Consider the following 25598-nt stretch of genomic DNA (forward strand, 5'->3'; position numbering starts at 1 on the left):
TATTTCAAAGTGAAGTTATTAACTAAGTCAGTTGAATAAGTGAGCTTCAAAATTATTTCCCAGGCTAAAAGGAGTTTGCTTCTTAGTTCATACAACTGTTAAGGATTCACCCTCCCCCATTACCTTTTTTTCACATCATTAAGAGAGTAATGGCAATATTCTTTGAAACCTCTCACCTTTTATGTAAATCAGTTCTGAGCATATTTTAATTAACATTTTCTGTGTAGGGAAAAACTTGTGAAAACAAAATCTATCTTCCCTGGTGTATTACCCTAATTTGTTGTTAATGAACCTTCATAAATTATTTCTAATTAACAGTTGCTTTAAAAATACTTCTCAGTTTATAATTTCTACTTCTATTGCAGGAAATAACTTTCTAAATGTATATAGGGCATATATATTAGTGAAAACTGCCCTTGAACCAAATTTTTAGATTTAATAATTAGACTATAATTCTATGACTATGGTCCCCATGATTTAAAATCCTAGGTGCATATAAGACATTGTAGATAGGCCTGTGTGTATGTTTGTCTCATATGTGAGTGCCTGGTACCTATCAATACCAGATGAGAGCTTCTGTTGTTCTGGGACTGGAGATGGAGATGGTTGTAAATGCCATGTTAGTGCTGGGAATCAAATCAGGGTCTTCTGTAGGAGGTGTCAGTGCTCTCAACTGTTCTCCCTAAGCCACACTGAACCAGCTTTAAGCACATTTGGTACTATCCAGATGAAAAGGCCCAATTATCTTCAAATAAATTGTCAGGCAAAATACAAAGCTAAAGTAATAGTAATTATTGTTCTTAGGTAATCTCTTCATAGAACCTTTGAAATCTGATTGTAGAAATGGATGCTGTCTTCACTGCTTATTGGTAAAATAGTCTCTGGTTAGTTATGTGAAATCATTGTGATTCAATTTCTTCATGTGTCATGAAGGAGTAGTGATGGACCCCATTCCAGGAGGCTTTAAGAAAGATGAAATGAAGTTAGCCAATGGCACATAATGTGCTGCCAGACAATACTCAGGCTATTGTTAGGGATACTGTGGCCATCCTACTGTTCTTTCTACTACTGAAAAGAATAAAGGGCCTTCTGCTGGAATAAGGGCCTTGATTGGACAAAGATATTCACCTCGATTCTTCAAACCCTTAGTATGACATCCAACTGAAAATACAACCCTGTACCGACATGTCACAAGTATGGGAGACCAATGATCAAGGAAGCCGGAACAAGCTATATGGCTCATATAGAAAAGTAGACAAAGTGAACAAAGTTATACTTTACATCACTAAAATAATCACCAGTAAAGTCTAGCTTTGATTTTCACAGAAATAGATCTAAGTTTAAAGAACCTTAAAACCCACTCATACATCTCAAAACGTGTAGGTGCTTTCTTTATTTCTCAAAAGTTTAGATTTCCTCTGCAGAGAAAACACACACAAAACAACTATGTGATATTTAGGCAGGCTCCCTTTTTGAGTGTGTCAGGTGCAATAAGAAGACAGGGAAGGGTTCTTGTTAGCTACTACTTCATCTTCCTCCTCCTGGGGGAACTCTGCAGCTCGCTATTTTTCTACCCGGGCCAAGAAAATCATTTCTTAGTTGTTTTTTTCCCATTATAGAGTGAACTAAATGGTTGTGATATGGCTCTATACTGATTGTTGTATTTCAATAATATGTATTGTGACATGCACTAGAACTGAGTAGTAGTATCCTATATCTGGCTACATTATTCTCCTATTTATGGCCACTTATGTAAATAAAGCTGCAGATGAACATTCATTTATAAGTGCTTGGAGGTTATTAATGGCAGGTAGATGAATAACTTTCTTCAGAAACTGTTAAAGAATTCTACATAATATTAGGATTTTACCATTTTACAAACTATTTATGAGACTCCAGTTACTCAACATCCCTCTCCAAGCTAGATTTGTCATTCACAATTTTCATCAAAGCAAGTGGTTTGTAAAATCATGCACTGATATCTTTGTACTAATTTTATGGTGACTAATGACTTGAAAACATCCAGTTTAGTGGCAAATGAGTCATTTTGAAAGCTTCCTTCATGTAGTATCTGCTCAATCTAGTGCTCAAATATTTACTGGGATGTCTTTCTTGTTGATTCGGAATGGCTGATAATATCCTGATTAGTCATTTTGTTTTTGAAATACAGATATTTTGAATATTTTTGTTCATTCCACATCTCTGAATAGGATTCAGAGTAATCCTATTCTTAGGGGTATCTTTATAAGCATAGTTTTATGATATTTACACATGCTTCATGTTTCAAAATATCTCTTATACATAATCTATTTAAACATTAACATGATTAGTATGTAAGACTCATACCATAATCATCACAGTCTTAGGAGAAGCAGAGATGTTACATTACTTATTCACACCACTAACTCTTAGCAGAGATGAGATTTTCCTACACCAAATTCAGCATTTTATAGCTCTATCATTTATTTAACTCTGGTTTTAAAATCTCTAGTTCTCACTGTGACTTTAAATTTCTTTAATAAAATTCAATACTTAGAGGGAATAATCTGTAGAAGCCAGTAAGTGTGGCACTGGGGTGGATTTATTCAAATGTATAGGGAAGATGTTAACTTTCATTACAGACTTCGGGTTTTGTCTTTTTTACACTGCTTCATTAAATCTCCATTACTTTACCCAAAGCCTCTCTTTTTCTTTCAGAATATACCATCTTCTCTCTTAATTCTGTTGGCTATGGTGCTGATTTATATGATGGTTTATGGTAATGTACTGAAATTCTCTTCAGTAATGATGTGATTTTCTTTCAAATAACAACAACAAAACCTGAGGTTGATAGGAAGGCCAGAGGGATCTGTACCTAGTTACTGGGTGTTCTGTTGTTACCTAGCAGAGACTGCAGGAAGTCTCCGGCAGGCACTATTCTGAAGAGAGATGATGAATAGAGATCTGAAGAGAGATGCTTGCTACTCATGTCAGATGAAGACATAAATACCCATATAAAGCAATGATGCACATGTGCAAATCCTGCTTCTCCAATTACCTTTGGATCCTTGTAAATAAAGAGATGTCCATCTCGTAAAACAACACACCGGTCTTGAAATTTATTCCCAGACAGTATTTTAGATGGTTCTTCTTTGAGTTTTAAGATGCCTTCTTTGATATTTTTCTCTGTAAAACAGAACACAGCTTCTGGAAATTGGGTACATTTTCACTTATTGGGGGATAAAATAGAAACCATTTGTATTTGAATTTTTAAATATTTAATTTTAGTTATATGAGTTAAATACTGTGGTGTGCCTATGTGTATGTGTCTGTTTGAATGTATGCCATATTAATGTGGATGCCACTGGTGGCCAGTTGTGGGCATTAAATCCCCTGGAGCTAGAGTTACAGATGACTGACAGCTGCCCACTGTGCATGCTGGGAACTGAAACCGGGGAGTAATAAGTGCTCTTAACCACTGAACCACTTCTCCAACCCCATATATTTTAAAATCTTGAGAGTTTTATTTTAAAAGGTAAAGTATCATTACTCCTTTTGTAAAATTTACTATTTTAAAGTTTACAATTTATTGACTGTGAGGACATGGACATACATTGAGGCCAGAGGAATACTGGTAGAGTCATTTCTCACCTTCCTTGTGAGACTTCTAGAGATCAAACTCAGACCCTTAGGATTGGTGGCCTTTACTTCCTGAGCCACTGTGATAGCTTCAAGATCATATTTCTAAATGTTGGTTACAGGTGAAATGATTATATACTATGTATATGATATTAAATAAAATATACTAATACAACACTAAGATTAAATCTACTTCCACTTGTCTATAGGTTTTTGCTGTGGCTTATCTAAAAGCTTGCAAACCATAAATTCCAGCCTAGCACAATCTATGATGCTTCATGTGACTCATTTACTTCAGACACTGAGATTTTTAGTGACACTTGGGCAATCAGGGTAGCCATGTCCCTCACTGGGTACTCATTCACCTTTCAGTGGATTCCATTTACCTATTCAGAAGTTGGATTTCACATGAGTGTGACCCAGGATATAAGCAGTAGGCATGATGCTATGTACATTTCAATGTACAAGAAGTATTGCATGAAGGAAGAACATAGAACTATGAGTTAGAAAGAGAGAAATGGCATTATGTACATATATACTTTTATTGAAAAAGTGTAGCTATTTCACAGAATTATTTTAAAGGAAGAAATTGCTAAGTGTGACTCGACTTTGGGAAATCTAACTCACTTAAGTGTGACAGGTCTGAAGAGTCAAAGTACTCCCTAAAGCACTAAATCTCACAGCGAAAGGTCCAGAGCATATACTAATAGGCACTATTTCATTTTATATTTGTTTCCTCTAATCAAATTCCAACACCTTATTATCTTAACTGCCACTCACGCATGACTACTTATAGCTTAGTAAAACTTGTTTAGTTACCATTCAGATAAAAGAACAAGTGCTTTCCTCTAATTCTATTAAGCAACTATTTTACAATTAGGAAAACTCTTAAGAATCATGGGTATAAAGGCAGGAGCACAGCTTCTACCCTGAAGGCAAAGTTCAATGATCAGGGCTGCAAAAACAAACAAAACAAATGGATGCACCGAACAATATAGCGTAGATGATATGCTCAAGGCAAACAGATATATCATGCTCTCTCTCAAACAAAGATTTACGAACCCTTTGACTCATGATTTTATATAAAAATACTACCTCCTAACTCGTGCTTCTCAAGGCTAACAGAATTCTTTCTCTATGGAGGGTCAGCAGTAGTTAAATGAGAGAAAGTAATTCTGATAACTTATAGATTGTATCTATGACTAAAATCCCACTGTCAGATTTATTCTTGATTTTAGGGCTGCAAGGATTAAAGATAGGTGGGCTGGATTAAAAGTCTTGATTCTAATTCTTTCCCTCTACTGACTAGCAGGTCTCCTGATGGAGCTATATAATGTCTCCATACTCTATAGTTTCTCCACGGGTAATCTAGTAACTTCTAGTGACTAACTCTCAAACTCAGTAGGAGAAATAAATGAAATGTTACATGCAAGAATATTATTCTCAAATTTATGTGGATAAAGAGAAAAAAAAAGGAAAAAATGTAGCCTACTGTTAGTACATAGTAAATGCAGCTTTAGGACACACAATCTCATATACATGATTCTGTAAGTGACAAACAGATTTATTCTTACCAACGTGTAGCTAAGAAAACAAATTGGTATACTCTCAATTATGCTGGGCTATTTATATGTGAGTAATTACTAATGGCCTATATACGTCTCTGTTCTTGATGATAAAGACCATTTCCTGAAGCCTGGACCTAACTTGAAAAAAAAAATCCTGTCTTGAAGCTCTCCATACACAATAAATTCTGAAAAACACAAACAGGTGTGGCACCTCTAAGTGATTCCCGCCCCCTGAAAATTAGTCACATACAAGTCCTTTGGCCAACGTTTGCATGCTATTATCCAAACCACCTTCCAACTTAAAAAGTTACTCATTTTCTCTTTGTTGGATATCAGTTTGTGGTACACGTGTATTTCTTATAATGTAGAGAATTTTGAGTTAGTGATCTATTCCATTTACTGGGCAGCACTCCTTCAAAGTGTATTTTAGTAAAATATAGTTCTACAAATGAGGAAAAACTAACCTGGGTGCAGTAAGTGCCTAACTAAATGTACTATATTCACATGAAATATTTTCATATCCTCCCTCTCCCCTCCCTTTTGTATCATTAACCATGAAGAGTATTTATCTCTAGAAAAGAGGAAAGAAGTTTTTTCTTAATAATAAAGTGGATAATTAAAGAATCAAGCTTAGCATATGTAAATATTTTGATATTATGAAAGTAAGCCAGTTTTAGAATAGTAAATGTCATCCCTGCTTCAAATATTTGAAACATTGTCTCAAACCTATGATACTCTTGCAATATGTCTTAAGAATCTAGAACTACAGAGACATGTTGCCATGCTCAGAATCTATTTTCTTATATGTTACTTGCTTTGAAATGATATCATTCTATAATTAGATTATATAAAAACATCCAACTTATAAATAAAATAGTACTGGACTAAGAATGGCTAGGCTATTTGTGCCAGAGAGATTTTTCAAATTTATACTATTAGTTAAAACTGCAGAATAAAAAATTGCTTTACTATTCTATACTTTATTACACAGAATCACAGTAAACCATTTCCAAAATATATCCAGCACATAAAATGATGTATTTTTAAACTTTAAATTAGGGTATAATTTTCAACACAGTCCTAATAAACATAAAAAAAGAAATACTCCTTTAACATTTTGTAAGTGTTATATATTGTACCTCCTGTAAGTACCAAGCAGCTTAAATAATAAATGTAATGCTATCAAATTCATAAGTGTGAAACACACCTGGCTTATCATTATCTGACAAACAAAACAAACCTACAGTTAGGATTTATGTGACTTAGCATGCAACATAGAATTCTATTTTCTGTACTGAAACAAGAACATGGCATTTTCCTTACTAGAAGACATCCCATGTGAGAGGTGACGGCAGTGGTGATGTAATGAGATTAGTTTTATAGGTTCAAAAATACTACAGAATAAACACTTTGGCCCATAACAGTCATTTACTGCATTTTGTATTTGTAATCAAACATTACATAGGTCTGAAGATCTAGATTTTTTCTTCCTTCTAGGTAAAGATGATGCTTAACAATCATTTAAATTTCCTGTTGTAGATTACTGTATAAAGCAGAGAGCTAATAAAACTTTTCAATTGGCTTCCTCCCTATAGAAAATATCCACCAGAAGGTGTCCATCAGAAAGTATCTGGACTTTCACAGTCTACAGTGACCATTATCATATATTTCAAAATTCAGCAAGAGGGTAGAATACAAATAATTTCAACTAGACTATGACTCATGCTCCTTTTTTTGTTGTGATTTTTTTTTTTTTTTGGTTTTTCGAGACAGGGTTTCTCTGTGTAGTTCTGGCTGTCCTGGAACTCACTCTGTAGACCAGGCTGGCCTCGAACTCAGAAATCCGCCTGTCTCTGCCTCCCGAGTGCTGGGATTAAAGGCGTGCGCCACCACTGCCCGGCTTTGTTGTGATTTCTTAAGTCTACTAACAATAAAGGTTTTAAGTGTTCAAGTGTAAATTTGTCAAAAGCTATTACATTTGTACTGCTTAATACTGAGATGAATGTATTCTAAAGGCATCTCTCATGTACAACAATATAAATATACAAACACACACAGATACTTATTCATATCATTCTGACTTGACTCTTTTGAGTAAAATTTTATTGGGATAATATAAAAGAAGTTTATACTAGAATATGATTCAACAATATAAAATTATATATTCTAGAAGACTACAGAAGTCTAAATTTAGATTTTACTTGTGATGCAGATGCAGAAACTTAGTATGAAGGAAATGACATAAAAGATGGTCTTAGAACAATAGCTCTGCTGAAGTCTAAATAGCAACTTAAGTGAAGTTTCATTCTTTTTATCTCAATGTTTCAACTTTAATCCCTAGGGAAGAAATTAAATTATTATTATCTTCATTTTCAAGTTAATTAACTCACAACTATAATCCCCATGATACTAAATGATTCTCAGCAATAAAACGCTGTTCCTGAAGACACACAGGTTGAGGTTTCAGCAGCAGCAAGAAATATTTACTCCATGCACTTGTATAGAAGTACATAGTATAAAAAGTACTTGTATAAAACCACATTATCTTGTTATTAAATGAATGAGCAGTAATTAAATGCTGTATGACTGTAACATCGATTCCTACTTATGATGACTACATTTTCATTAGGAGAGCTGAGGAAATTAAAATTCTTAAAATAGAATATATATTGGACAATAAAGTTCTAAAGTTAGGAAGTGATGAGAGGATGATTTGTAACGTCATCAAACACATGCTTATACCATAAAATGAAGAAGAAACTGTCATAGTATCAATAAAACTCAAGGCACACACACCCATATGTCTAAGAATGAATGACAGATACTGAAGAGAAAAATAGTGATGCTGAAATAGGACAGATACTTAGGGAAGAAGAGATACTTAGCAAATTATATTTTAGTGAAACTCCTTAAAATTGCTATAGATTGAAACCAGGGTCACACACTAAGCATGTTCTGTGCCAACTTTGTTTTAACAAGATGTTAAAACATGCACTATAAGTTACTTAGAGAACATGTGGTTACAGCTGTTTAATCCTGTTCTCAGAGCGCTGATATCTCCTTGGTCACTAAGGATTTTTAAAACCTTAAGAATGGGAAAAGGATCTTAACTATCATCTCTTCAGTGCTTCTAAGAATGATTTTTTTCTTAAGTGGAAATTTTTTTTCTAATAAAATTGTCATTGAAATCATATTGGCTTTGTATACACTATTTTTCTTTAGATTCAAATTGTTAGGTATAGTAGGTATCACAAGTGGCATAATAATTCTAGGGTAAGCAGTCACTCTGATTTAAGAGACATTGGTCAGTACAGACAAACAGGAGTCTGAAAACCTAACACACCCCTAGTCTATCACATAATATAAAAGGCATTAAGAAAGTCAAGGGTACTGAAAGACATATTCATTGCTGAAATCTATTACTTAAGAAACTGACGTTTTAAAACATCTAGAGCCAGTTTAAAAAGACAATTCCAACTTGTACTACATGCACAAAATAACTATAATAAAAGATGTTATTCTGCTTTAGAAATCTGAGTTTCAGTCAAACTCTCTTAAAAACATTAATGGAACATTCATGGAATAAAAAGTGACATCTTTTAAGCAGTTTATTATTCCTATTTTGAGCCCAAAATACAGCTACTAATAGAAAATGCTTCAGTCAAAATGTTTACTCACGGTGTTTCTCTAGCATCCCATTCACTTTGTGGGATATAGATTAATTCTTGGAAGAATGAATGTACAGTCGCTAATTCTCTTGTGAGTGAAGTAGGGACAATTTGGAAGTAGAGATTTCTTTCGTGGCATCCACCCTTGTGAGATACATGCAGGGAATACTAGGCTAACATGAAAGTTTGCTAACATTCTACTCAGAAAGAATGTTTAAATCAATTGTCTGAAATAAAAAGAACGAATTAACAAAAACTCAGCTACTAGGGTAAAGGCTAACCTCTGAACTGTCATCTGTATCCACTAGCAGGGGAAACATCATAAAGGGGGAAAATGTAGAAACACTTAAATGTATCAACCACTTCAAGCTAGGCCTCATGTTCAGGAGTTGTTGACCAATACATAATGGGCTACACGGTGGGTGTGTGCTTTTATTTCCTACGTAACAAGTTTGGTAGGTTTTTCCTTTTCTTCTTTTCTGTTTTTTTTTTTGAGAGGGAAAAGAATTGTTTAATTTTGTTTTCTTGCTGTTCTATTGGGCTTTTATTTGGTTTTTGATACCCGCTGCGTAGAGAGTGGGAGAGAATCTGAAGGACTTAGGGAAGATGGAGAAAAAGGTCAGGACATATTTAAATTTAAAAGTCCTTTTAAATAATAAAAAATATAATAAAAATTGCCACCTTCGAAATTCTCTCTCCACGCTGGTTGAGTTCCTCAGTGATTACAGGGGATGTTGAGAGAGACTGAGACACAATCACTGCCTTCAATCCATCAGAAGGGTACAATGGGATATCTCAGGTACTATGCTGATGTCCTTATCAGTCCTATAGACCTCAGGTCATAGCACAGACTTTCTCATGTTTTCTTAATAAACTAAATTTGGACCATCCTGATTTTTTGTACAATTGAACAACCATGAAGGGAACTCCTGGTTGGGAGACCCCCATCCTAATGTGCACAAAACCTTGCTTTCTATCATAATACTTTAACTTTTAATTCCTTGTATTTTTATAACTATATGGTCAGGAGAGTAGTAATTAATCAACAGCTAAGATATTGCATGTTGGTATAAATTTTAAACAACTGTATATGTAGACAATTAGACAAATTAAAAGAATATTATCACTAAAAGGATAATACTGGATACAAAAGAAAGTGTATTTCTATTTAAAACAAGGGAATGACCAGATATGTGTCATAATATTAAAAGAAGATGATTAATAAGAAAAATGCTTTTTATTTGATATTCAAAATTTTGAAAAAAATAAATAAATTTTTGAGGGGTTTAGAAACAGAATACATAGTCTTCAAATTCTTGAAAGATTTAATGTTAAATCCACAAAGTTAGCACAAGCTTTCCCTAACATATTTTCATTGCTCCACTTTCAAAAAGAATAACAAACAGCCAAAAGATAATCCATAGATGTTCTAAGTTGGCACCAGTATCATCTAATCTAGAAACTAAATTATATAGACCTGCTCTGTGTTTCTCAGACTCATAAGCAGAATCAATAAACTAAATATCTGAATCTTTCACTCCCTAACACTCCCCCATGTTGTGGCTCTCACACATCTACAGACATTTCTACATGTCTCTGGAGTATGTGCATGTGCGTGTGCGTGTGTGTGTGTGTGTGTGTGTGTGTGTGTGATCATGACATTCCCTATCTGGGAAGACTGATCTGTGACATGGATGTCTGTTGCATTCAAATGATCAGGTGTGAGCAGGATGGGGTTCAAAGGAAAAGGTAAAGTGCTAGGGGCCAAGACTCCCTGCTGCCTGAGAGCAAATGTCAGTAAAGTAAACAGCCTGAGTTAAGGAATACTTCATTTCCCTCCTGCCAGGGAAAAATTATTAACCAGATAAGCAACTCGAGCTGAGAAATGTTTTAATTGCTTTCTTACTTGTGAGAAAATATTTAGATAAGTAATTTGGGCTAGGAATTCTTGTGGGCTGAGAGAACTTTGCAATTACGGGATGACCCTGGACCCTGACTTCTAGATGACCCTCCTGCCTGCCTGCCTTTATAAAAGAAACCTGAACAATAAAGTTTAAGCACTCAATCAGACATTCAGACTTGTGCTTCTTCTTTGTGTCTCTTGTCCCATCTTTTGCCTCCCCTTCCCTAGGGTCTCGTCGAATCCCTGCTGGCTCGGGCAGTAAAGGGATTTAAAATAAAATAATTGTTGTAGAAGGCTAAGTTTCTGTATTAAAAATAGTGTTTGCTTACTTAGATGACTGAAAGTAAAGAATGCATTTGATAAAAATCATCTGAGAATAAAACAAAAAAGACAGTACTATGAAATTAGATATTATCATAGTAAACTTTGGTAAAATGAACTCACTGACCGATGAGGATTTCAGAGTACACAGTCATATTGAGCAGGCCCACAGCATCTCCGAGTTCTCTCACCCAACCCCCCTTCTAATTTTAATTTTTGAAATGTTCAAATGATAGAGCAATTTATTTTCAATAATAGTATTTATTAATTGTGGAATGTGGGATAAGTTATATTCTCTAATTTCCACTTGTAAAATGGAATAACATGAAAATTGACACAGACTTCTAAAGACAGAGAGAGAGAGAGAGAGAGAGAGAGAGAGAGAGAGAGAGAGAGAGAGCGCGCATTAACCCAAGGGCAGAATCTAGTATTATTATGATGTTAATTGGACTCAGGAATAAACTGCACGTAAGTTCTTATCTTTATGTTCACAGATTAGTGCAGCTCTCAAGCCTCATCAAACAAGTTTCTTTTTGCAGTAGGTGCCAATTAATAGAGATCGGCAATAAGTCTCTGTATAGAGAAGACACTCCGGAGCATGTAGCTCCAAATGAGACTCCCATACTACACTCCTTCCTCTCAAGGCTCAGGTATCAGTAGCAGAGTGGAACAGAAAGACAGTGAGTGAATGTATGCAGCAACACAGTATTTTCTGGACATGGAAATGCATTTGCACACATACAATCATATCAGGTACTGCAGGGACAAGACTTGCAAAAGAGACAAACCAGACAAAATCCCAGTGTGGGTAATGGAGGGGCTCATGAAGTCCCATCTATGTCTAAGGAGCTATTGGGAGAGAGGGTTAGTTTCAGGGATGTAGGTCTTGAGAGTCTAGCCATGAGCTAGTGGATGTTCCACATCTAAACCCATATAGGCAGCATTAAATGGATTCAGTGGATTAACAGAGTATTGTGGACAGAGGAAGGCAGAGAGGGAGGACTTACAGCTTCAAGGGGTTAGGGTACTATCATTATGGCAGGGCGAATGGTGGTGGGTAGCCATGTTGCTAGAGTCTAAAAGCTACATTCTGGAGTGTACGTAGTAGGCCAAGAGAGAAGACTTGGTCTGAATGGACATTTGAAACCTCAACGTCTATTCCCAATGACACAACTCTTCCAACAAGGCTCCTCCTCCTAATTCTTTCCAGACAGACCACCAGCTCTAAGCAAGCATAAACCATATTCTCACTCAAACCAGCCTAAGTGGTGAGAAGGATAACAAATTGAGTGGGATGAAAGGGTAGACGGACTTGTGCTAACATACTGTATCCATGTTTAAATAGCAAATAAACTATTCTTAAAAGTGCAAATGACCTCTGGTATGTAGTGCTTGGTGAATTGTATATGAGAAATAAGAAATAATAGATATTATTTATGTTATGTATAAAAGTAATAGACACGTTCAGATTAACAGACCTCGATGTGTATATCTGCAGATTGCTTTATAGGATAAGGCCAGCGGAAATGCTGTTCTAAGCTGTCAATAGATGACAACACAAGAGAAGAAAAGTTTCCAAATCAAGCTTTTGTCATCTGTGTTGAGAGACCGTTCTCTCTGATTTTCTGTGCCAGCTGAACACATACTGAGGTCTGCAATGTGGTTCTGTGCTCTCTTGATAAATGGTATGCTCTTGCTTTTGTGCTTATTTAATTTCTAATGTCATCAAAATAACACTGAGATTCATACCACACACACACATACACACACTCTCAGAGGCTAGTTAGCTTGCTGTTCTCAAATGGCCAGAAACACCAACGTTATTAAGAAGACTCATCAAAATACAAAAACTGGAACAGAAGTACAAACTCCACTCAGAAATATGAGGCATTCCTTCCAGAATATTAACAGGGACATCACACGAACCAGCTGTCACCACAGTGCTACACACCAAACTGATGCACAAGTCTACAGAATCAGATTCGGTATCTTGCTACTCCTTTTTCCATTTCCAGACACCACTCATGTCTTAATAACTACTCGAAGGCCACTTGAACTTTTAACCACCTTCGCGAAGTGAAGGAAGCATGCTTACCTCTGCACTGTTTAATTGTGTCAATGGTTAAGAATCTCTTCACCACAAGATAAGCAGACCCAGGTTCAGCTAATGAACTCCACTGGAGGACCTGCTCCAACACATTCTCTGTGTAGTGAAGGGGACGCTCTGCAAACACAAACCAAGTTATTACAACAAGTGTAGAAATGTATTTAATAATTACAAGTTTTAAAACATCCCAAGCCAAGATATGAATACAACGATGTAAACATTTTTTCATTGAGCTGTAATAAAACTAGAATTGAAAACAAGAGATAGAAATAGCTAGATAGGTGACACCCTCTCCTCTCTTTCCAATTTATTATATAAATTAATCTATGAAACTGCTGTTTTAACACTTACAAGGGCTCCCTTTAAGATAAAACCTCATTTACTAAAATAAGTATGTGTCTTACTCTGCTTTTAATTTAGATAAAATTTCTATTAGCATGTGCAATTAAATAACTCTATAAACACTAGTAGCTTAATCTTGTACAATATTCATAGGCAACAATCAATCCTTTGTTTATCTGGAAAAGATTACAATCTTATAATTTTCAACAAATAATAGTAAATAATTAATAGCTAGGATTTGCACCATGAATCAATATCATACCACAAAATATGGTTACAGGGAACATTTAAAAAAAGAAATACAATTGAGCAATCTATGTTTAACTATTAGTAGCAATATATGTACCTTGTGGCGGTATAATAAATTAGCTTTATATAAGAAGCCACAAGCAAGGAATTAAATGTCATAAGCAAATCTCTTTGCTGACTCTTAATCTTTATATATTTTGCTTTGGAAAAATGCATCACACTTTCTTAGCATGGGGTATTACAAAACATTTTCAACAGTAATCAATACTTGATAGGAGATTTGTGGATTAAAATATGTCAATTTATTTATAAAGATGTGGGCAACAAAAAGAACATATTCTGAATTAATAAAGATGTGTGGAACAAAAAACATATTCTGGGGGATATGCAAACATTTTCATAGTAGACTATCAGTGAATAAAGAAGCAGGCAGAACAGAAATTCTATTGTGAAGATTAGAGGCTGCCACAGCTCTATCCTAACTCTGCAGCTGTGTAGCAGCCAATTATTTCAGACCCCAAATGCACAGCACACTACACACTAGAATGTGGTTGTAGTTGAAGTACTAATACTGAGAACACGCTAAGGGTGCCTGTGACTCATCCCATTGAAACTGATGCCAGAAGAGCATGTGACAAGTCTATCACCTCCTCTTCTGCTATGACTATATTATCTAAGAGAAGAGAAACCATCAATAAACACTGGTCCACAAAAGGGAGATTAATATTTTAGCTTTGCATCCATAAAAAGAAATGCAATTCTTCCTTCTGTGCCCATTAGAATCTGCCTCCATATTATCATAATGGATATTAACCATACATCATAAAGATACACATGCACACTTCACAGTGCTGATGGTACAACAGATTCTCCATTAAGTATCTCAGGACTAAAGTCCATTGTGAGTTTACTTCATGGTCCATAAATTAACAAAAAATATTTATCAGGAAAGCAAGACATTGGTCTTTTTAAAACCAGACAAAGGATAAGAAAATGAAAATGGTACTATATTCATTTTACTTTTTCAAGTATTTTTTGAAAAGTTGGACAAAGGTCAAAATTACTTATAAGTAATTATGTGAGTCATAATTCAATATAGTTGGACATATAAACATCCAACTATAAAACTAATCATAGTAAAAACTCCTTTTACACAACTATTGTTTGAATCACATGCAGGATGATGACAGTAATTCCATTAGCATCTATCATTTCCAGAATAGCCACTGTGTCAGGGACTGTATGTATCAAATATACATATTACATACATATATATATATATATATATATATATATATATAAGCATATGTTATTATACATCTCAATGATACTTGTTATTACTTGTTATTAATATTTTTATTTTAAATTAAAAGAAAAACTATTTACTTAACTTCTATCTTTACCTAGTCATCTAAAGTTAAAGTAAGAACCAGAGATTTGATTCTTAAACCTATTGGAATTTAAAACTGTGACATTTATGTACCTCTCCTATGATTGTTTGTCACATGTAACTTCTGGGAGGGAAGAGAACACAAAGATATTTTTGCGTCCCAAGCAAGGCAATATAAGGGAAAAATCAGCTTGCCTTCTCCCTGTCACTTACTCATCCTTTGGGGGAATACATAAATAAATAGCAGCAATAGGTTAAAGATTATACACAAAAGAATTATGATTGAGCCGTAGGCGAGGCAAGGCAGGTACAACACTACTGCTAGACTAAGGGATTGGTGTGCCGTGGAATTGAATCGGTAATGAGATTTCCAATTGTCAGAACACTTATACTAAATAGGGCCACTATTGCATGCAGTTATAAGCAGATTTCATACTGACAGGACTGTGTTCTTAATATAACTGAAATGTGTTACAGTAGACACAGCAGCTTGCTAATGAGCAGATAATTAATTCTTGTCACAAAATTTAAGTGTATATATTTTTTTCTCATCAGGATCACTGTATGAAATAATTGGGAACAGTGAAAATCTTTCAGATACAACTTCCTAGATATGGCATAGAGTTGAAAATTAGGAGATAAATATTACAGACTGCCAAACATTACCAAATGACACAAACTTCGAATTTAAGAGAGGGATGAGAAGCATGCAAAATGGATTGAGTTATTAAACATTGTTTGAACATAAAGTCTTATAGACATATGTTTGTTGATGCTGACACTTTCAGACTTCTTTCATGGCAAATTATATAAGATAGGACATGTATCATGTAGAAGGAGGACATAACCTAGAAACAGAACTTCATACTGTCTACTCAGTGTGTTTCATTAAAAAATAAGTCCAAAGAGAATCAGTGAGAAAGGAAGTTCTACAGCTCCATAAATGACAATGCCATGACTGTTTAAATCATGTGCAAAGTGTGAACCTTATCTACTTAGGTCAATAGGAAAGACGTTGGATTTTCATCAGAAATAACAGCTGCTACCTTTAAATATCTGCCATTGGTGGTACAGGTTTTCAAAAATGATTATGGCATTTTTTACATCTAATTCTTAGTGTCAAACTCAAGAGAGCAAAAGCCCTGCTTCATCCCATCTGGTATTTTATTAGCATTTTACATATACATGAGGAGAAGAGCTTTAACATATTAATAAAAAGTATATAGATCTTCCAAATCATAGTATCTATAAGGGAAAAGGAAATCATTTGCTATCATATTTCTACACAGGACTTATGTGTTCCATAAAACCAAAATCTTTGGTGAAATTTCCTTAAATGAGGCTCCTCGAGGAGATAATTCTTTGAGAGGCACAGGTCATCTAGGGAGGAAGATCAGTTTGGGGGTTAAGTACTAAGACCATAGCATGCTCTACAACAGGGTAATTGCTAAAAGAATTTTTAAAAGAAATAAAAAACCTCGCTCTTCAACAGTTTGGATTCTGAATGCTCTCCAAAATTCATGTGTTAAAGAAGATGTAGTCAGGGACTATAGATTTTAGGGTACAGTGGAATCTATGTCAATTGTTCTGTAAGGAAAGGATGGAAGATCCTTGGAGCATGCTCCTGAAGGGAAAACTGAGACTCGGACATTGTTTCTTTGCTTCCTCTCTATCAAGTGATGAGAAGTGTTCCCTGCTCCACATGCTCCACCTAGATCTTTTACCCAGCAAAGGACAAAAGTTGAACCAACCACACACTAAAATATTTGGGTGCTAAGAGGAAAGAATTCTCTTCTCCTTTTAGATGGTTTATTACAGATATTTGTTACAATGACAGCAAAGCAAAGAACAGAAAATCCACAGAGCGAATGTGTCTGATTACAGCTTACATGTGGGTCAGAAGTCTGTGGAATGGATTTGTGGGAGGTGGTTGGGAATATCAGGAGAAGCAAAACAGAGACCCAGCATGGAATACGTAGAAATAAACAGACTTCTTTGGTTTCCACCAGAGAAGAGCAGATTACAGATATGAATGTGGATAAATAAAGGCCAAGGTTGTAAGTTCAGGATAGATATGAGGACTCCATTAATAACTGCAACAAAGAATATTAATGTTTCATCCTGGCAAAGAATATGTCTATATTTATCCATGTCTTGAAAGTTTGTGGAAGGCCGAGATGTTACAATAATCAGGGACAGAGGAAGCAGCGAAAAGCGAATTTTGAAGATGGAAGAAAAGTTTGGGAATAATATCAATAGATATCTTTTACCCATAAATATAGTGAGGACAAGAATCAAACCCATTTTATTAAGAGAAAAATCAAAATAATCTAGAACTTATACTATTCTTTATTTAATCAGGATTTAACTTTACTGTATTACTTATGAAACACTATCTTGGAAAACAGAGGCAAAATGAAAGACGTATTGCCTGCTTCTACCATGAAGCTTTTATTAAGTCAGGTAGTTGGAGCAGAATAGCAGGTTACTACAGAGACATTCTAGGGTGAGACTTTAAAGGAGGTAATCAAGTGGCAGGTGGGGGATGGCTGATATGTGCAAACCAAAGATATACATGGAAAACACCATCTCCTAATGCTAGTCGAGCATAAAGAATTTACGATAATCTAACAAATACATAAAAACAAAAAGGATAACCAAAGGAATTTCAAAAGGTCAAACACGATATTTGACAATGGACAAAAAAAAAAAAAAACTATAAATTAAATGGAATGACTGAAGACTTAAGACCATGGAAGAAGTTCTGAAAATAGCCTGGAGATCACCATAGGAGAAAAGAAAGGTCACCAGGAATCGATGGCACAGGACGCCAGCTAGCCTGATGCTGAAAGCAGGGCTGCTGAGTTTCACAGTTGGGAGGTCACAGGAGTCACTTGACAGAGCAGTTCTGTCCAGGGGGGACAGAGTCTAATGAAGGCAGGAACTGAGAATTGACACCCAAGCACTAGGGATACTGCACCCTGACATGACATATTGACAATATCATATTGTAAGTCCCATTAATTTTTAAGGAATTATGCATGTAAAAAGCAAATGAGTAAAATTATGAAGATGGAGTGATGTAGGAGTGCATAATAATCCCCCTATATTCTAATGCTGACTCCAATGGTCCAAATAATGCACCATGGGGTAGTTCAAGATTGAATTTTAATTTTTATCTAGAGCCTTCTGGGGTGGCAAGGTTTTCTTTTTGGCAGTTTGACAGCTATACTTGAAAGGGTCCCAAGACCTTAGTAGATATCAGCTAGACAGATGGTCAAGGTACAATGAAATTCTGCATCTTATTTTTTTTTGTCCTATAAGTCTTTAATACCAAATGGTGTCATTAGAATGTTAAGCTTATTCAGCACTTGGTAACCAGGGTAGTCAAGGTGGTTTAAAAGGTCTCTTTACTCTTCAGTTTCTTTGTGAAAATATAGGAGAAATTGAGACACTGATGATAGGAGAAAAATCAAACAGCCAAATGAGAAGTTTCTGCTCTATGTAAAATTATTGATTTGCAGTGGACAGTGATCTGTATTCTTTGTTCCTACTAAATAAAGAGCACACAGATATAAGCCGATGGTGAAGTAACATTCAGGATATTGTTATAAGTCACACTGTTTGTCCTTATGAATAAAACTATTACTTGATGAGGCAGAAACAGAGACACCTCACACTTTATACTATATTTATATAGTTAATGAAAGAATTAATTATTCTGATGAGCCAACATCATAGGAAGTCACTCTCAAGTGGCGACAGCATATGTCAAGATGGGCAGAGAGGTAGAGCAGAATTCATAATGAGATGTGAATCTTTAGGAAAACAGCAAATGTTAGCAATGGCTTGTTCCAAAGTGTCTGTCACTGTATAAGGAATTTAAGAATCTCTAGCATAAAAACCACTCACCTAGCTCTTCATTTTCAATGACTTCAAATGTGGCCCAAATATCACCTTTTGTAGGAACGATATTTTTTATTGCTAATATATCATTCGTTAACTCTTCAGCTTCCATCACAGGAGAGATCTGTAAGAGATGGAATACATCTTCAAAGATGTCTGATACAGAAGTAGTCTTCTGCTAAGGCAATAAAGTTCCACATCTCATGATTCTCCATGCACAAAGAAAAATACTACAATGAGACTTTTTTCCATAAAATACATCATAATATCAAAGTAAAGAGATACTGTAATACAGACATATTAGGGATAATTATTTTCCTTAGCAAGTTCTTATGTCACTCATAAGAAATGCACCTAGTCTCAAAATATAAGAAAACAACAAAACAATAACAACACAACACAAATCAAAACCCAACCATACCATAAAAGTCTGGTAATTTTCTCACGGTAAAATTTCATTTGTCTTTCTATAATCAAGAGTGCAGAATTACTTGGTTTGTTCAGGTTGGAGTCTAAATATTATGAAGATGATTAAATAGTATCTGTCATGCCAAGAAGCCCCAGGGTTTTGGTGCCTGTGGTGTTCCCTGCCATGCCAAGTGACAGATGGTAGCATACTGCCATACAGAGTACATTCAAGTTAGTATCTCAGGAGTCCTTTGTTTCCGCAGTGCAAGTCTGGGTCCCAGATCCATAAGCATCTTACAGCCAGAGGCCAGTGTGTAAGCATGCCACCTTTTGAGGGACTCTGGAGTTTGTATTAGTGTCTTCTTTGTTTAGTGCTTGAAAATTATGATTGCATATTATTAAAAACAACACTGTTTTCTTTAGTTAGAATTCACTAATAAAGTTAAACAGCAGTCATACTAATAATTAGAACACTGTAACAGTAATTTGGTTTGAATGTTCTTAGCAAATGAATATCCTAAAAAGTTGTTTTAGATTTGCTCATCAGTCCTATGTATGTATGGTGTGTGTATATGTGTGTGTGTGCGTGAGATATGTGTCTGTACGTGTGCTCTTGTGTGTGCATCATTATAAATAACTCACTCATTCTACCTTTATGAAATTCAGAGACTAATTTATGAAATATATTAATTACACAATGGAAGATAAACCTTTTTGTATTTAGAGATGCTCAAAGAATTGTAAATGTACAAAGGACCTCAGCATCCAGAGACAACTTGGAGAACATGAAGCAATGGTAATATCAGATGAAAGATTCTATGATGCCTCAAATCTGCACTGCTCTAAAATATTTTTTAATCCAATTTGATTATATGTGTGGATGTTTTTTCCTACATGTATGTCTGTGTACCACATGAATTCCTAATACCGACTGAGGCAAGAGGGTTTTGCACACACTAGAATTGGATTTACTGATGCTGTAAGCCAACATGTGGTTTCTGGGAATCGAACTATGGTCTTATAGAAGAGCAGGCAGTGCTTTTAACTGTTGAGCCACTTCTCCTGTACTGGAACTTTTAAAAAAAGAAAGAAAGAAAAAGAAAAAGAAATAAAGCATCTTCTTAAAGAACTAAAAGCAAGTGAGCAATCCAATATGTGAAATAGGAAGTGCCTTGAATTGCACACTCAGGAATGGATTAATTTATGGAATGTAAACATCACTGCAATGAATATCCAGGGTGGGTTATGTGATCCAGGTTTGTGCTGTGTTCTTAATGTCTTTTAATTCCTATTTTCCATTTCCCTAAAACTTAGTATGCTTCCAGAGCTTGAGGTCAGAATTAACTGTTTAAATACAACAACACTGTTTTTTAGTCTTAAAGCTATATGTAAATTATATTGATTAATGCTGAACAGTTTGTTGCTGTTAGCCTTTCTAGATTACTTAGAGTTATATAGTTTTTTAAAATACAGTGAGAAAATATGGGATATTTGCCAAATTGTCATAAATAGTACAACTCCATTAGAAAGACAAATTAAAACATGCTTTTATATATATGTATATATATATATTCTGTGAAATATACTTTAAAATAGACAAATTAAAACATGCTTATATATATATATATACATATATATATATTCTGTGAAATATAAAGTATATAAAATACTGTCTTATATATACATATATATGCAGACTATTTTATATCTAGCACCAGCAATAGACTTTTGTTAAGTGATTTAATCTGTAATTTAATTTACAAGAGCTTCAAATATCTAGTGTAACCATAGTCACACATTCAGAATAAGAACTATGATGCACCTAATGAATAGGAAATGATTCCTACAAGATCTGATCATAGATTCTATGATCATGTTCCAGCTCCATGTCCTGAGCAAGGCAAGTAATGACATATAGTAATAATATGTAACCACTGGAATTAGCTAAGTTAATAGTCACAATACTTTTAACATCTTAGGAATTTAAAACGGATAATGACGTGAATTTCTATTACCTAGAAGAATGTGGAATCTTTACACAGAAAAAAAAAAAGTCAGCTTACTAAGCAAGAACATGAAATAGTATTGCTATTGTCCCTAAATAAGACAAATTATTCAATATAATAAGATGAAAAATATGTATTTTTATCTCAGCTCAAAGAAAAGGAGTTACCTAATATTCTTTTGTTTTGAACCTAATTTTATTTTTTAAAATTTTTTCTCATTAGATATTTTCTTTATTTACATTTCAAATGTTATCCCCTTTCCTAGTTTCCCCCTGAACACCCTCTATCTCATTTCCCTTCCCCCTGCCTCCACGAAGGTGTTCCCCACCCACCCACCCACTCCCACCTCCCTGCCCTTGCATTCCCCTACACTGGGGCATCACAGCAGCAAGGGCTTCTTCTCCAACTGATGCTCAACAAGTCCATCCTCTGCTACCTATTCAGCTGCAGCCATGGGTCCCTCCATGTGTACTCCTTGGTTGGTGGCTCAGTCCCTAGGAGCTCTGGGGGGTATGATTGGTTGATATTGTTCTTCCCATGGGGTTGCAAACCCCTTCAGCTCCTTCAGTCCTTTCTCTAACATTTTCATTGGGGATCCCCATGCTCAGTCCAATGGTTTACTGTGAGAATTTGCCTCTGTACTTGTCAGGCTTTGGCACACCCTAATATTCTAATTTAAATGTTGAGTATAAGAACTGAGGCTGGGCATGAATAATAACATAAATAGGTAATTATTAAACAGCTATTTGGAAAATAATATGCTCTGTGTTTACATACATTTAGATTAGAAATTCATTTGATAGGTAAGAAAATGGAGACTAAAGCATAGTAAATAACTTGTCTCACATCACAGTTTTAGGATGGGAAGAAGCAAGTACTGGTTCCTAATTCATTTTCTAAAAATCTATAGAAAAATCTTAACTAATGTACAGATAATGCTTTCTTCCAAAATACTAGATTCCTAGGGGATAGGTTAGGAAAGGTCAATCTTGCCATCAGTCACTGTTTGAACTGAAAAGAGCCTAAATTACAAAACATGCTGAAAAATATGTCAGTGACTACCAGGTCTGAAATCCCAACAGTATTCTTTACATCCTTTCTTAGGACTCACCCGGATTATAATACTACAGTCAGGTTCCTTTCTTTCCACAAACACTTCAATTAACAAGTCTCCAGCCTGGGACACCTAGAGAGGACAGATGATAAGACATCACATGTATGTCTATCTCAAAATGACAGATACAGTACCTGAGAACTACAAAACGCTTATCATGAATATGTATAGCAATGAAATTACCTTGATTCCCATGTTCACCAGTATTAGTACTTATTTCAAAATGTGCTTGATTATAGACAAGAGGGTCTAAGGTTTAGAGTCTAAACAAATGGTATAGACAGCAACAACAATCACAGTATGACATTTGTTTTAATGCCATGTTCAAGGCCTTAGTGCCTTCAAACACTGAAGCAATGATTCTAGAACTGATGTAGGCTGCATTTGAGAACAAGAGTTTAGGAGCCAGAGAATATGTAAAGCTCTTAATTCATGTGTACACAATCTCGAAAGACAAAATAAGCCTTGCAAAATGTTCATGCAGCTGACACATTCAAACACTGAAATTGGGAGGTAAGTTGCATCAATGATGAACTAAAATTATAAACACGGGACATAATAAGCAAGGAACATAAAAGTAGAATAATAGAATAAGGCAGAGAAGCAGGATAAGCTTTAGTTAGTATTATCCATCCTGAAGCAGAAAAGAAGACTTATTTGGGTCATTACGTTCCCAACAGAGACTAAGTGAACAAGTTACAAATAAAAAGGAGAAGAGTATGACAGCATAATACATACCAACATCAGAAAATACAGGCTAAGGAATAAGACAAATCATTTTCTTTTTCAGAAATCCACTGTATAGCCACTTAAAATATCTATCACCAACATTCAAAAAATATTCTGAGATGTACTCATTCTGAAGCTAAATTTTCTTTATTTAATTATCTAGTAAGTCAATCTGTGGGAGAAAGATTTACACTGTACTTTGAAGAAGTACTCTTAATTATTTTGTCACTGTATGCTGGAAAAGGTTATTTCCAATGTTTCTATCTCAGTTTTGATTCTACATGCAGTTACTAGAGAGAAAGATAGAGCTGACATTTTTTTGTTTTTCACTGTTTGTATAAACATCACAGCAAGAACAAAACATTGCAAAAATTAAAAAAGGCAAACACACAGAACACATAGAGTGAGCCACAAAGTGAAGTAGCTAAGAAATTAAAGCAAGGTTAACATAATATTGCAAAATAAAAGCTTAAAATAGACTGAAGACTCAAGCACAGATAACCACATTTTCCACATTACTTTAAGTTCCTTTCTAGATTATTATATATATATAATATACATACGAATTGGTTTACTTATAGTAATTCCAAAGTGTCCAAGCCTGCTTCTTTGTTGTAAAATAGAAGCAGATACTCAGGCAGTAACAATAGAGATCAGATTGCCAAAAATTTCTCCCAGGCACACAATCCTTCATTTCAAGACCAAATAATATCTACACAAACTGAAAATTATAGACATTGATAATAAGCAAGATTATTTTTAATGTAGTGTTAAAGCTAACTTCTCTAAAAGTTGCATTCATTACTTTCGGTCAAAATGGAGAGAGTCATTTGTTAAGTAATTAATATCACAGTATTAGTTGAAGGGGAATCTAAGAATGTGCTCATCGGCTTCATGCGGGATGATACCTGCAGTCATTTCTTTAATTAGAAGTAGATGCTTCAGGACTGAAGCAAACTTTGGGTCTGACTAATAAGCAGAAATTTGCCTCATTATCTGAGTGTAATTGTGAACAGAGCACATTTGACCCGTTCCTATTATTTACAGTGAATCCCTGAATCCATTATCATTCCTAGTTACCAGAAAATAATCAATGATCAACTTTAAGTCGTTCCAGGAAATTCATCAAACAAGGTAAGGAACCCTGGAAAAGCAGGATGTATCCTGATTACACAAATCCAATGTAAATCTGACTAGGAAAGCGAGACAGGATTTAGAAAGGCAGACTAATGACAAAAGTTAGTATGCGTGACACAGGTCACCTTAGAAACAGTCTCATTAATACAATCAGCTGAGAGCATGCAGAGCAGAAGCAGGTAAGAAATCATTTATGATTCCCTAGTCTTAATAGATAAAAATCACGGTAGTATGTGATTTTGAAATTTATTCTAGTATTTCTTTGGCTTTAAATGCTTCCTTTGAAACCCACTGTCATAGCAAAGCGTGTTTTGGTTTTAGTAAATATTAGTCATTGTTTCCTTAATGTTTATGGTTATATTAACATGTTCTGCATGTACGCATCAGGTTTCAGAGGTGCCCCACGCCTTCATCAGTCTCTTTTACATTGAATAGAAACTTGAACGCACACAACAAATGCATTTACAAAAGTTTTGTTTTCGAGTCTTTAGAGACTAACTCTTACTACTCACTTGAGTGTCTTTCCACTTGGTTATAAAGCTATTTTCTATGTCCATTTGTTTGACTTGGTCTTCTTTAACCTGTTTAAAATATAATTTGGAATATTCTAATAATGTAGAGTACACAGAGCAAGGTGGCTCTTCCTCGCTTAGCTCCTCAGGAATTTAAGTAAATAAACTACAAACAGACCAGAATGGACATCATTAGCACCATCTTGATCACAGGAGCAACCCCAACTAAGGGCAACATGAAGCCAACTAGACAGAGCTTTGTAGGGCTTGGAATATGCTTTGATGATATCTCATCAGATTGCAGAGTCATGAAAACCATAGAGATTTACAAGCACAGGTTCCCACAAACAATTTCCGAGAGTGCTTGCAGGTGAGAAACCAGACAAATGACTCCACCCCAAACATTCCTTAAGGGCTTATTAAACTTGTAATAGAAATCTTAAGTTCTACAAAACTGTGAAGGAACCATTTAGCTTTATTAACATAATAAAGAGAGCATGTAAAGCCACATTTATTTTTGTTCATTTCAGCATCAGATCATTTCAAAGAAGCTGCTGTTGATCAAAATACAAAAACAATAGACAAACAGGAGGAAAAAGGAAGAGACCGAAGAGCAATGA

At 35.0% G+C, this 25598-nt stretch overlaps 1 protein-coding gene across 4 annotated transcripts in view; it reads right to left on the reverse strand.

Moving 5' to 3' along the window:
• Nucleotides 1-25598, reverse strand: part of Arap2 (ArfGAP with RhoGAP domain, ankyrin repeat and PH domain 2) — a 166642-nt gene that overhangs the window by 16187 nt on the left and 124857 nt on the right. For 3 of the 4 annotated variants that reach the window (XM_028765222.1, XM_028765220.1, XM_028765221.1), the window contains 5 exons: nt 24979-25047; nt 22598-22672; nt 19079-19196; nt 13174-13302; nt 3038-3165 (listed from right to left, as the gene is read on the reverse strand). In XM_028765222.1, coding sequence (XP_028621055.1) covers nt 3038-3165; nt 13174-13302; nt 19079-19196; nt 22598-22672; nt 24979-25047 — 519 coding nt within the window. The remainder of the gene's footprint in view (nt 1-3037; nt 3166-13173; nt 13303-19078; nt 19197-22597; nt 22673-24978; nt 25048-25598) is intronic. The other variant, XM_028765223.1, reaches the window with a different exon arrangement.

The sequence above is a fragment of the Grammomys surdaster genome, unplaced genomic scaffold, assembly GCF_004785775.1.
Source record: "Grammomys surdaster isolate TR1022 unplaced genomic scaffold, NIH_TR_1.0 150, whole genome shotgun sequence".
NCBI lineage: Eukaryota > Metazoa > Chordata > Mammalia > Rodentia > Muridae > Grammomys > Grammomys surdaster.